Source organism: Phyllobates terribilis, unplaced genomic scaffold, assembly GCF_046119375.1.
Source record: "Phyllobates terribilis strain yellow unplaced genomic scaffold, ASM4611937v1 Scaffold_1__5_contigs__length_1240528914, whole genome shotgun sequence".
In the NCBI taxonomy this organism is placed as follows: Eukaryota; Metazoa; Chordata; class Amphibia; order Anura; family Dendrobatidae; genus Phyllobates; species Phyllobates terribilis.
This window is the reverse complement of record NW_027362761.1, coordinates 237,802,997-237,817,806: the sequence shown is the minus strand read 5'-3', so window position 1 is coordinate 237,817,806 and position 14,810 is coordinate 237,802,997. Positions and strand designations below refer to the sequence as shown.

At 39.9% G+C, this 14,810-nt stretch overlaps 1 protein-coding gene across 1 annotated transcript in view; it reads left to right on the top strand.

Annotated features, from left to right (window-relative positions):
- LOC141228025 (uncharacterized) overlaps positions 1–14,810 on the top strand; it is an 85,523-nt gene that overhangs the window by 18,028 nt on the left and 52,685 nt on the right. The window contains exon 10 of the mRNA XM_073667330.1: positions 8,142–8,293. Within this exon, the coding sequence (XP_073523431.1) occupies positions 8,142–8,293 (152 nt within the window). The remainder of the gene's footprint in view (positions 1–8,141; positions 8,294–14,810) is intronic.

The following is a 14,810-nucleotide window of genomic DNA, read 5'->3' as shown; positions in this document are numbered from 1 at the left end:
GCTCTTATGCAGACAGTGTCAGAGAGGGGAGCCAAGAGCCCACCAGTAACATCTACTCCAGGGCCCCACTTTTCAGCCACATCCAAATGTGACATTAACCTCATTCACAAATTTATATAACAATGGACTAGGTAGCCTGTCAAATGAGTAAGTCGCTGCCTTTGTCTATACATAGTGATTCAGTATATAGTGCCATGTACTGCTCATATAAGAGGGTGGTGGTTCACTATTGTACAGGGGCCCACCGGAGGATTCTCCTGTTCTCCTGTAGGCCAGTCCAAGCCTGAATGCAGACCTATGTACTGTATCTCCATGGTAACATACATCAAATATATTCTAATGTAGTTTGATCCTCCTTTCCATCTATCCCCTACATGTTCCTTGCTTACTTACACAATGTATGTTTGTATGCTGTATAATAATAAAGGGCTAACAAAGTGATATATTTTATGTGGGATTAATATGAGAATTATGACAGGGCAACAGACTGCAATACAGAAGCTTTGCAACAATAAAAAAAGTAACATTACTGAGTCCATAGAAAGCCAAACTATTAAAAAATGACATTATTAAGCACACACTGTGAATGACATTAGAAATAATTAAAATTGTCAGAATAGCTTACTTTTGTACATATTGTCTTCCATAAAAAGGTATCAATAAAACCTGTAGTTCAGGCTAAATAACAAGCACTCATGCATATGTCCATCAATGGAAAAAATTAAAATAGTTTGGCAAAAAAAAAAAAAATTCAATATTTTCATTTATCTGTTTTTAACCCCTACTGCCACCACCAATTTCTGTTTTTTCTTCTCCATCTTCCAAGAACTAAAACTTTTTTTATTTTTCCACTGACATAGCTACAGTTGAAACCAGAAGTATACATACACTATATAAAAAACACATCTGCATGCTTTTCTCAATATCTGACATGAAATCAGAATAAACCTTTCCTGTTTTAGGTCAATTAGGATTACCATAATTTGTAATATTTGCCAAACACCAGAATAATGAGAGAGAATGGTTTAAGGCTTTTTTATTACTTACTGCAAAGTCAGAAGTTTCCATACAATAAGATTACTATGCTTTTAACAATTCTGGACTGCCCATATGATGATGTCATGTGTTTGGAAGCTTCTGTTTTTGGCAACATCTGAGTTAATTAGAGACACACCTGTAGATGTATTTTAATGCACACCTAAAACACACTGCTTCTTTGTGTAGCATCATGGGGAAGTCTAAAGAAATCAGCCAAGATATTAGGAAGAGAACTGAGGACTTGACAAGTCTGGCACATTGCATCACTAGCAAGAACCTGGGGACAGTTTAGCTTATAAAACTGACATGACAGGTTCTCTTTAAGGCCTACATTGGAAAGGGCTTAAAATATTTAAAATTAAGCTAAAATAAAAGAAAAATATATACATTTGGTATCTCTGTCATTGTACTGGATGTCATTTTTTAACCCACATCGAACACAGTAAAAATTAAACAAAAAAAACAGTGATGGAACTGTATTTTTTTGCATTCAACTACATAATGACATTTTTCACATAATAAACAAGTCATCTGACTTCTATGCTACATAAAATAGTACAGACACGTGTTTTGGGGTGTTTACCCCGATCAGTGCAAAGCAAGTGGTCTGATTTGGCTAGGTGAGAGGCCTCTGACAGGAGGTCTAAAAACTTTTAGATTGCCACATCCAATAGATTTCACGAGAGTTCAGGTCTTCTTCCTGAGGCTATTTGCATATATATCTTCTGTGCTGAAAAGAGGATCAGGCATGGTGAAATCCAACATGACCAATCCTTTCCACAGATATATGTTATGTAAACAATCGCTACATTTAGGGACATGGAAATATGTTTAACTGTACTAACGATTTTCAACTAATCTATAGCAAAATAAGCCACTGTCAGATTCATCTGTCAGTGTCTGATCTCCTGTGGTTCCAAGTGGAAATGTTTCTCCTTGTGGAGAGTTCCAAGTCGGCATAAGAAAACGTATAAGTCATGCAATGCTCCTCTGGGTATTTAAATATGCAAATAGCCTCTTCAGAGAGGAAGAAGACGAATTCTAGTGCCACCTATTGGAAATAGGAATCCTAAAAGACCTTTTACTGAGCCTTGCCACATGACTTAGGATAAGAAGCCAAACCAGACACTCCATTTGCAGACACGTTTTGGGGTGTTTGTCTCATCAGTGCAAAGCACGAGGTCTGATTTGACTAGGTGAGAGGCCTCTGACAGGGGGTCTAACAACTTTTTAGATTGCTATATCCAATAAGTGGCACTAGAGTTCAAGTCCCGTTCCTCTCTAAAGGGGCTATTTGATGGTTATCTCCTGTGAGAACAAAGGATCAGGCATGTTCAAATACAACATGACCAATTTCTTTCCCCTGACATCTGTAATGTAAATAATAGCTACTTTCATCAGAGACATGTAAATATGCTTATATATATTAATGATATTCAAATAATCTGAAAGAGTGGTATTGAAAATAAAGCCTCGTGCACACAGCCTTATTAAGGATCTCTGTTTTATAGACCAGTAATATGTCTTACTTAGCATGCTGTGGACCCTTGTTATTCCAGCTTGTGCCTCCAATAGTACTCACACAGACATCGGCTCTTTTCTCACGAAACCGTAAAATTTCGGAACAAAAGCAAAGAGCTGCCAGATGTGATGACATAGAACGATAAATAATTCATAATGTGTGCGCTATAGTGCAAGGTACGTCCGGGAGCTGTAACTTTTTGATGTGCGGGTCAGTTTTAAAATACTATTCTCATACAAAAATATTAAATAAATTATATATTATAACTCCTATAAGCACAGAACATCATTTTTATCAATGCAGCCAAGTGTCCACAAAATCAAACCCCTATACTAAGGGTAGCCAATGTCAATGTTAGACTCTTGGAGACCCCGTTTAGCTTTTGCCTGGGAACAATTAATATGAATGAAAATTCGGTGATGGAGAACCTAAACTTTATAGCTCATAAAAAGAAACCAGGTATTGCTGTAAAAGCTGCAATACTAGTCAATTGCAAAGCATATTTAATTCGTAACATGATCGGTCTCCCATAGTGGTGAATGTTCTGATTTCATACAAAGGTACATACAGATGCTATCTTTCAGGTTTAGAATAATCTAAGGAGACTTTCTGACATGCACCATGAGGCTCTTCATGTATGGAAGTATTCTCCTCTAAAAGTATAGAATTCAATGGTCAAGAGCACCAAAGCCGGTTGACTCCAGATCACATGTGAGATAGGGTTGGTTATATTTTGCTTTCTCGTCTCTTTCCAACAATAACCAAAAACCAGATTTTTTTTGTTAACATTTCAAAAATACACAATAATACATTTTATCAATACACAGAGCCAGCTAACTACTAGTGGCAGATTATAATAAGGGCAGTTTGGACGGCTGACCAAAGTGCCAAGAACCTGAAGACGGACCTGCTTAAAGAAGCACTTCCAAAAAATTTTAAGTGTAAATGTGTATGTAAAGTAGTGTAAGTGCAATAAAATACTTAAAGATCATCGTCTTCCACAGTTTGCAGTGCCACTCCTGACCTCTTCCCCTCACTCACGTGACTGAAATTCGGACAAAAATTCGGACAAATTCCAACACCTTGACATGCTTAACATGTCACTCTCCGCAAGGAGGAACGTTACCTCTAGGAACCCGGTCAGACGCCTCTGACCCAGCCAAACCAGAACTCACACTTTGCACTGACAAGGGGCAGTTCCCCAAAACAGAGTGTCTGCAAATTGAGATTCTGGTTCTGGCTTATATCCTAAGTCATGTGATAAGGCTAGTTAGAGAGTCGGTATTGACTTGTAGGATTGCTACTTCCTATAAGTGGCACTAGAGTTCTAGTCCTCTTCCTCTCTGAAGAGACAATTTGCATATTTCCTTGAGGAGCATTGTGGCTTAAAAGTCTCCTCACCTTAACATGCTTAACATGTCACTCTCCGCAAGGAGAAACTTTACCCCTTGGATCGCACTTACACAAAACACACGTATTTAGACAGGGTTAGCAAAGAAACAATTTCTTGGGAGTGCGTCTTTTAAAAAAGGCACATATGTGTATCTGTTCTGATAATATAGAAGGGTCTACACAGATAACATCATATAACCATATATTTGCAGGTATGGAGGCTAGAAGACTCTTTAGATGCTGTCTATGTGCATAAGATCAGGTCTGGGGTCTGTATTTAGGGGTTTTGGTTTAGGGTCTATATTGGTTGAGGGGGTCTGGTAAAAGGTCTATACTTAGGGGTTCTGGTCTGGGTTAAGTATTAATGGGTCTTTATTGGTAAGGAGGTTTGATCTGGGGTCAAGGTTTAGTGGTCTGGTCTAAGGTATAAATTTATATAGACATCTGGATGTGTAAAAAGAGGCCTAATATTTCTGTTTAGTTAGGAGGCTTTGTATGGGGTCTGTATTTATTATGGGTCTGGAGACTAATAGTTTAGGAGGCCTGTGTCTGTATTTATTACTGGGTCTGAATTCGGTCTAGGGTTTATGTGGGGTCTGCAATGTCAGGATCTTATATGGAGTCTGATTTTATTTCAGGTAAGGTTTTGGGTGTGGATTTATTAGGGGATTTGTTCAGTATTAATTAGATTTCCAGTCTTGGTCTGAATTTATTTAGAGGCTTGTTCTACAATTTAAATAAATGTAAGGGTTTGACCTTAAATCTAAATTCATGTGTTGATATAGAGACTGGGGATGGTTTCAGATGCAAGGTGCTAAAGATATCTTGGCAAGGCACTCTGTAATTGTCAGAAGTCGTCATGGCCACACCTTGTTGGAATGTGCACATTGCAGATTCAGACTGAAGGCAGCAAAGCCACAAAGGAACACACATATACACAAGTGGCAAAGAAACGTGTAAAACAAACCGAAATGTTTGTTAAACTTTAGGTTCCTCAAAGTACCCCTGTTTTACACTGATGACAGCTTTACACACCTTTGACAATCTCCCAAGCAGCTTCATCACATAGTCATATAGAATGGCTTCCAATACACAGGTATGCCATGTTAAGAGTTAATTTGTGGAATCATCAGGGTTTCAGAAAGTGTTTTGTGAACATCAGTTAAGTTTTGCAGAAGCAGTACATGTTAAATACAATGGTATTTCACAACTATTCTAAGCCAGAATATGGCAAGAATATCTCAACCCAGTAAAAAGAAACAATCCGCCATTATTTTAAGACATGACGGTCACCCAATCCAGAAAATTTCAAGAATCTTTAAGGTATCCTTAATTGAAGTTATGAAATGAAAACCATAAATTGCTATGATGAAACTGGCTGTAATGAGGAATGCCTCAAGAATGGAAGACCAAAAATTACCTCTGCTACAGAGGATAAGTTCATAGGAGTTACCAGCATCAGAAACAGCAAATTGACAGCACCTTAGATAACAGTCCTCATAAATGATGCACAGACGTTAAGTAGGCAGAGCCTACAAGATGTAGTAGTAGGAGGCTGCAAGAAACAGGCGTATATGGTCAAATTGCTGTAAAATAGCCACTAATGAGGACCACAAACAAGACAAGACTTGTTTGGGCCAATCAACACAAGGACTAGACATTAGCTCAGGCTAAATCTATACTGTTGTCTGAGTAGTCAAAATTGTTAGTACTAAATGCCATTTTTTTTATAATATGCAGAAAAGGAGAGCAGATGGTTCCACATGTACTGTTCCCACTGTGACGCATTGTTGGGGAGGTGAAAAGAAAGTGTTGGGAAAGTGTGCTTAGGTGATTTATTCCAAATTCAAGACACACTTTCCTTGCATGGCGTTTACAGCATTCTGCAATGACACTCCATCCCATCTGGTTTGCACTTTGAGGGACCAAAATTTGTGTTGTAACAGATCAATGACCAAAGGGTTATATGACCATGAAAGAGAGGGATGGAGTGCTGTGTCAAATGATATAGCCTTTGCAATCACCTGAGCACAACCCAATTGGTTTGTGATGTGTCTGACTGCAGAGTGAAGGCAAAGAAGCCCACAAGTACTCAGCACGTCTGAGAACTCCTTCAGCACTATTGGAAAGCAATTCCAGGTGACTACCTGATGAAGCTGCTTGAGGGGATGTAAATCTGTCATCAATGTAAAAAGGGGGCTACACATATCCTGGTTTGTTTCAACCGTGCTTCTTTCCTCCTTGTTTTTGGATGTGTGCCCTCCTGATTTTGTTGCCTTCTGTCTGAATCTACAATGTGCACATTCTAGTAAGAACATGGAAACCATTACATGAATAGGTGTGTTCAATCTTTTGACTAAACTGTACGGTGAAGTATTATTTACCATACCATGCTGTACATGTATGGAGCAGGCATAGGGACTGTGCCTGTGCCATCCATGTCGAGAGCTGGCTGTTACATACAGCTATGTGCAATCCCGGCTGTTTAACTCTTTTCATGCTGCAGTCACACTCACTGCGCATGTAAAGACTTTGACAAAGGGAAAAGCTCGTCCTTGGTCTGCCCATCAGCAATCCTGCAGCGTGATTACTAAAATGTATGCGAGTATCCAATCAGATCCCACAAAGGGCGGGTCTGATAGTCAAACACTGACAGGTTTAGTAATGCACCATAAAACATAGGATGTGCATTGTATTATCAATCCAATCAAAGGATTGCATGTTCAAAATCCTCTGTGGGACTAGTAAATTTCGGTAAAAGAAAAAAAAGATTTTCATTGTAAAATAAATAAATATAAACAAAACCTAAAACTCAGTTTTAGTGATAAAAATTGTATATTTGTAGAAAAACAAAAAAAAACAATACATATTTGGTATCACTGCATTCACAAAGACCCGTGCTACTAAAAATACAGTGCTTAAAAGAACGGTGCTTAGAGGAAGTGTATATATATACACACTCATATACAGTGGTGTGAAAAAGTGTTTGTCCCCTTCTTGATTTCTTATTCTTTGGCATGTTTGTCACACTTAAATGTTTCAGTTCACAAGACAAATATTTAACAAAGATAACACAAGTAAACACAAAATGCAGTTTTTAAATGAAGGTCTTTATTATTAAGGGAAAAAGAAATCCAAACCTACAGGGCCCTGTTTGAAAAAGTGATTGCCCCCTAAACCTAATAACTGGTTGGGCCACCCTTAGCAGCAACAACTTGCAAACAAGTATTTGCGATAACTGGCAATGAGTCTTTCACAAAGCTCTGGAGGAATTTTGGCTCACTCTCCTTTGTAAAATTGTTGTAAATCAGCCAAATTGGAAGGTTTCTGAGCATGAACCGTCTTTTTAAGGTCATGCCACAACATCTCAATCGGATTAAGGTCAGGACTTTGACTAGGCCACTCCAAAGTCCTAATTTTGTTTTTCTTAAGCCATTCAGAGGTGAACTTGCTGGTGTGTTTTGGATCATTGTCCTGATGCATAACCCAAGTGCGCTTCAACTTTAGGTCACAAACAGATGGCCGGACATTCTCCTTCAGGATTTTTTGGTAGACACCAGAATTCATAGTTCCATTTACTACAGCAAGTCTTTCAGACCCTGAATCAGCAAAACAGCCGCAAACCACTACACTACCACCACCATATTTTACTGTTGGTATGATGTTCCTTTTCTGAAACGCTGTGTTACTTCTACGCCAGATGTAATGGGACATACACCTTCCAAAAAGTTCAACTTTTGTCTCGTCAGTCCACATAGTATTGTCCCAAAAGTACTGGTGATAATCAAGATGTTTTCTGGCAAAACTGAAACGAGTCTATATGTTCTTTTTGCCCAGCAGTGCTCTTCGTCTTGGAACTCTGCCATGCATGACATTTTTGCTCAGTCTTTTTCTTATGATAGAGTCATGAACATTGACCTTAACTGAGGCAAGTGAGGCCTGCAGTTCTTTGGATGTTGTTGTGTGGTCTTTTATAACCACTTGGATGAGTCCTTGCTGCGCTCTTGGGGTGTTCTGAAGTCCCAAAATTGGTCAGTTCTAAAGGTTACCTGATCATTTCAACTGATCAATTGAGTGTCAGTATTTTCTGCAATAAATCAATGTTTTAATATATGTGAATGTGCAGTTATATATTGAAAAGAGTATAACTAACAACTACACGAATCACTCTTCTGCTTTGTGTGACTAGAGTCTCCTATGCAAGTCAGTACTTACGATGATGAGGAAGATGGTGATGACCAAGTTGATGTTGATGATGACAGCATCTGGACCACAGCAGTCACTTTCATCATTTTGTTCTTGTTCAGCATGTTTTACAATGCTGCAGCCACATTTGTCAAGGTGAGGGAATCACCTACAGTATAAATAAAAACTAATTTCTATGTGTACAATGGATATCTATGGCTACTGTAAATTGTCATGTAAGCCCTTAAATCTGTTTTACAAATGTATCTCTCATAATGTGATCCTAAAAAAGATTCTGAATATGCATTTGTATATTGTGTTTGCAAAAAAACTGTAAAATAATACTTCATAGCTCACATTATCCTACATTTGATCTACAATATTTGCCAACCTGGCTATATTGGATGGTTGGATTGCTTTCAATAAAGGTTACTGCACACATTTCATCTGACCCCAACTTTGTTTGCTCTCCCTATGGAAAATGCATGAAAACTTGTTTGAGTAAAACATTCATGTTTAGGGTGAGTCGGAACACATAGTTGTTGACCGAAATAAACCTTGGGTCAACAGTAGTGATGAGCGAGTACCATAATATTCATAATCACTATACTCATAACGAGTACTTTGTAATAATTGCGTATTCGTTCCGAATAGCAAGTACAATGTAAGTCAATGGGAAATTCAAGTAATTTTCTGCTGGACCCTACAAAGTGGTCTGGGGGCCTGAGGAAAAGGCTGAAATGGATGGGAAAAGTGATGAAACAGAATGGGAAGAGCCTGGAAAATATGCCTGCATGCATTTCTGACTGACATATGGTTTCTGGGAATAAGTTTGTCGCAGTATTACACCACTTTTACAGACACACAAGAACAACTACAAAACCTAATCTAAAATTGCATTTAACAGGCCAAAAAGGTTAAGTAACAGTTTTTCCTGCACAATCATTTGTATATGAGGCTAAATAAACCAGAGAAACCAAAAAAATATCCCTTTTAGCCTTTGTTCACACATACTGTTATCGCTTCTTTTTGCCTTTTACAATTGGGAGAGCCCTGACTTATAAATTTTGTAGGTCCCTCTGTCATACATCATTTTTAGTTCGCTATTCCCGAGCAATTTACAAGCACAGCAAGAGAGTACCAGTAGGTATGTTGATCTTTGACCTGAGAGGCCTCAGGTGGCTCTGTAACATGCGTTTTGGAGGGACAGCTGTACAATACATATTCCATAGCAGTTTACAATGTGCCCATTGTAGCGTTGGGCTTGATCCTCCTCCTTCTCCTCCTCCTTCTCCACCACCATGTGATACTGTGGCCCTAAATTAAAATGTTCAGAGGGCTGCAGGAGGCAGGAAAGCTGAGTTTTGTGAGAGCCCTCGTGTGGCCCTGTAACATACATTTTGAAGTGCCTTCCTCTAGAAATTTTGGAGGTCCCACTTATGTACATTTGAGAGTGCATTTAAGGACAGATACTACAGAGAAAAAGGCCAAGAGACATGGAGTACTAGAAGGTAGCAGTGAGTGCGGCCTGCGATCCTCAGGTTTGGCTGAACTCCGTGAACCGGAAAAATAAAGCTGCACTAGTCAACTGGATGACGAGCTCAAATATATCACTTGTGCAAGTCAATGGACAAAAGATATATGGTGCCCCCCCCTCCAGGATGGGTTGGAGAAGCTTATCCAAATGGCTCAGAGATTTTGATTGCCCCAGATTATATAGCAACAGAAGACTTCTTGATACTGTACTACTTGGTCCAGTGCAGAATGTGCATAGTACTTCCAAAAATTTCTCATGGGGATGTGTCATAGGTGCAGGAAGATTCCATGACAAGGGCTTCCCTTGACAAACATTATCTACAATGGAGTACTGTAGTAGTTGTGGTCCTCAATTCAAGTTTTCAGAGGGCCATCAGTCAGTCATCAACAGTCAGTGTAAATTTCTATTGAATATGTATCCCCTATCTCAGTCACAATGTGGCACAAGCCAGGCATGTTTTTTTGCCAAATAGGGTGACTGACAGTACATTTCTATTGAATATGTATCCCCTATCTCAGGCACAATGTGCCACAACCTGTGACAAGGGCCTCCAATGACAAATATTAGTTTGGTAGGACCACTGTATATTCCAGATTTGTCCACTGCACAATGTGCATAGGGTTTGTAAAAATTAGCTCTATGGGCTGAGTCATTGTTGACTCACTATTTTGGCTGTGACAGCTGGCTTGGCTTGTGCCATCAACATCTGAAAATCTGTCAACAAAACCCAAAATGCCAAAAAAGCCTATTGTTAAGGGATGTGTACATGGTGTTGTCAGTGGTGCATGAGAAGGCACTCAGTCTGTGTCAGGTCAGAAGAAGCTTCATGCATCCACTATGTTCCTGGAAATATTTCCCGGTCTGTAAAGTAAACGTGTGTGGAAGCCAGAAGACTGAGAGCAGATTCTGTCTTGGATAGCAGAGAAGACCTCTACGCTTAATCTCAAAGAGGAAGCTTTGAGTGCCCAACATGTTGGTATGGAGTTAGATTTCCCAATGGGTGATACTACCCAGCCCAGCCAATATTCTGAGGCAACATTGGGTGATGAGGAAGAAGATGAGGAGGGAGAGGACTTGTTTTCCTGTGCTACCGTGGGGACTCGTAATGCTACAGAGGGGACCCCCAATGCAAGCTTCATGTCTGTCCAGCCTAGATGGGCTGGAGAGGAGGAGGAGGAGGCAGCGAGTCAGCGTGAGGAGAGGATGGGTACTGTTTCTACTGTTGGGGACACAGAATATTTGCCTTTTTGCAACTTGGCCCACATAGCACTGTTCATGTGTAAGTGTCTGTGGCAAGACCCTCGCGTGATACACATTTTATCCAATAATAATAATAATAATAATTATTTTTATTTATATAGCGCCAATATATTCCACAGCGCTTAACAATTAAGCAGGGACATGTACATACAATAAATTCAATACAAGTTAAGAGAGTTTAAACAGTTACATTAGGAGTGAGGCCCCTGCTCGCAAGCTTACAATCTACAAGGAAATGGGGGAACACAATAGGTGAAAAGTGCTTGTTATTTCAGGTCTGGCAATTATAATAAATAGGGAATTTCATATAAAGCTGCATGATCCGGTCATCAGCCAGTATGCTTAAGTGCAATAATCAAGTATTGAGTGCAGCTATCGTGTGCATGGAGGGTGTAGAGACAGATGAATAGTAGGGTGCAGATTCTGAATAATATTTAGAAGGAGGGAATAGGGGAAAGTTAGTTTACTGAGTAGTTGAGGTGGTAGGCTTGTTTAACCCCTTAAGCCCCGAGGGTGGTTTGCACGTTAATGACCAGGCCAATTTTTACAATTCTGACCACTGTCACTTTATGAGGTAATTACTCTGGAACGCTTCAACGGATCCCCCTGATTCTGAGACTGTTTTTTCGTGACATATTGTACTTCATGATTGTGGTAAAATTTCTTCGATATCACTTGCGTTTATTTGTGAAAAAAATGGAAATTTGGTGAAAATTTTGAAAATTTTGCAACTTTCAAAATTTGAATTTTTATGCCCTTAAATCAGAGAGATATGTTACACAAAAGAGTTAATAAATAACATTTCCCACTGTCTACTTTACATCAGCACAATTTTGGAACCAAAATTTTTTTTGGTTAGGAAGCTATAAGGGTTAAAAGTTGACCAGCGATTTCTCATTTTTCCAACAAAATTTACAAAACCATTTTTTTAGGGACCACATCACATTTGAAGTCACTTTGAGAGGTCTTTATGACAGAAAATACCCAAAAGTGACACCATTCTAAAAACTGCACCCCTCAAGGTGCTCAAAACCACATTCAAGAACTTTATTAACCCTTCAGGTGCTTCACAGGAATTTTTTGAATGTGGAAGAAAAAAATGAACATTTAACTTTTTTCACAAAAATGTTACTTTAGACCCAATTTTTTTTATTTTCACAGGGGTAACAAGAAAAAATGAACCCCAAAATTTGTTGTACAATTTCCCCTGGGCACGTAGATACCCAATATGTGGGGAAAAAACACTGTTTGGGCGCACGGAAGGGCTCGGAAGGGAAGGAGCGCCATTTGACTTTTTGATTGTAAAATTTGCTTGAATAATTAGCGGACGCCATGTTGTGTTTGGAGAGCCCCTGTGTGCCCAAACATTGGAGCTCCCCCACAAGTGACCCCATTTTGGAAACTAGACCCCCCAAGGCACCTATCTAGATGCATAGTGAGCACTTGGAACCCCCAGTTGCTTCACAAATTGATTCGGAAAAATGAAAAAGTGTTTTTTTTTTCACTTTTTCATTTTTACGAATCAATTTGTGAAGCACCTAGGGGTTCCAAGTGCTCACTATGCATCTATATAGGTGCCTTGGGGGGTCTAGTTTCCAAAATGGGGTCACTTGTGGGGGAGCTCCAATGTTTGGGCACACAGGGACTCTCCAAATGCAACATGGTATCCGCTAACAAATTGTCTGCTCAAATTGTTAGCGGACATCATGTTGCGTTTGGAGAGCCCCTGTGTGCCCAAACATTGGAGCTCCCCCACAAGTGACCCCATTTTGGAAACTAGACCCCCCAAGGCACCTATCTAGATGCATAGTGAGCACTTGGAACCCCCAGGTGCTTCACAAATTGATTCGTAAAAATGAAAAAGTGAAAAAAAAAACACGGTTATTAGAAACCCAAAAAAAAACATGTGGGGATCACTCGTGCATGGCAGGCAATCCCCGTAAAGTTTTTTTGGCCGCGAAGCATATGGGGCAGAGACTCAAGCATGTCACTCAAATACCCACGATACTCAATGCATACCAGAGCACCGATGAAAACTCAAGTAGCGAGCACTTGCGCTCAACACTAGTCGCCATATCGTCATCTTTTTTTCTTACTTTTGAAAAAAATCCCAACCCCATCACAACCCCAACCCCAGCCCTAACCGTAGCACAACCCTAACCGTAGCACAACCCTAACCCTAGCACAACCCTAACCCTAGCACAACCCTAACCCCAAACCCAGCCCTAACCCTAGCCCAATCCTAACCCAAGAGTTTATTTTTGATGCCGTTCCTCGTGCGGTATAAGTGATTAGACGACTTTATTCTTCGGGTTGGTGTGATTACAGCAATACCAGAATCATATGAGGTTTTTATGACTGACAGCTGTCACACATTAAAAGACGCATTTTTTGTAAAATCTAGTTTTTGCATCGCCATATTTTGAGAGCTATAATTTTTCCAGATTTTGGCAGACAGTCATTTGACGGCTCGTTTTTTGCGGGATGAGTTGACGTTGCTATTGGTGCCATTTTCAGGCACGTGACATTTTTTGATCGCTTTCTATTCCGATTTTTGGGAGGCAGAATAAACAAAAACCAACAATTCAGGAATTTTTTTTTTTTTTTTTTTTTTTTATTCTGTTCCGCATGTGGTAAAATTGATAAGGCAGCTTTATTCTTCGGGTCAGTACGTTTACAGCGGTACCACATTTATATCGTTTTTCTATGTTTTGCACTTTTACATAATAAAAGCAATTTTATAGAAAAAATTATTTTTTAGCATAGCTTTATTCTGAGAGCTATAACTTTTTTATTTTTCGGCTGATGGAGCTGTATGTTGGCTTGTTTTTTGCGGGACGAGATGACATTTTCAGCGGTACCATTTTTATTTATATTTGTCTTTTTGATCGCGTATTATTCCATTTTTTGTTTGGCGGTATGATGATAAAGCATTGTTTTTTGCTTCGTTTTTTTATTTATTTTTTTTTACCGTGTTCACTGAAGGGGTTAACTAGTGGGACAGTTTTATAGGTCATGTTGTTCCGGACGCGGCTATACCAAATATGTGTACTTTTATTGTTTTGTTTTTTTTTATAATAATATTTATTGATGGGTACATTATATTTTTATTTTTGGTGGATTATTTTTTTTTTTTATATTTTTGCAATTTTAAATTTTTTTTTTTTTTACTTTCTGACACTTTTTACACTTTTTTACTCTGTCCCACTCTGGGACTTTCACTTTTTTTTCTCTGATCGCCTGCATGGCACAGGAATGCAGCACCATCCCTGTGCCATGCAGGCTGTCAGCGCTGGACAGGGAGATGATTGTTTGGCGAAGCACTGCGCATGTCCAAACAATCTTCCTGCTGTCTGGTGACCCGGATGTTGTCATGACGACATCGGGTCGTCATGGCAATGTGGCACCCCAGGGGTCTGGTTTCCACAGTAACAAGCAATGTTATGTCTGAGAGCAGGTGGGAGGTCTCTTGGCCAGGGATCCTGTGCATGCCACACCTCCTGCCCAGTCTTGGGAGGGGAAGACCTTCCCCTATATAAACCCGGGGCTGAAGCAGGGTTAGTCAGTCAAGGAGAGTAGAGACAAGAAACAGTCACAGGAAGAAACAGCAGAAGCTCAGTGGGAGCAATACTACTACAAGTCAGGGGCTGGCAGCTGCAGAGCTCGCCCTGACTGAGAAGCTTTCTTACCGGACCCGGCGTCCGAGGCTGTGGGGACTAACTCTTACCCAGCAGCAGAAGCCGACCGGCAGGGGATTTCAGGTCCTCAGGCCCAGAAACCCGAAGGCACGGTCACACGCGTGGGACCAGCGCCGCCATCGTGGAGCGGAAGCCATTAGAAGGCCCCGAGTCACCGGCCATACGGGTGAGCACCACA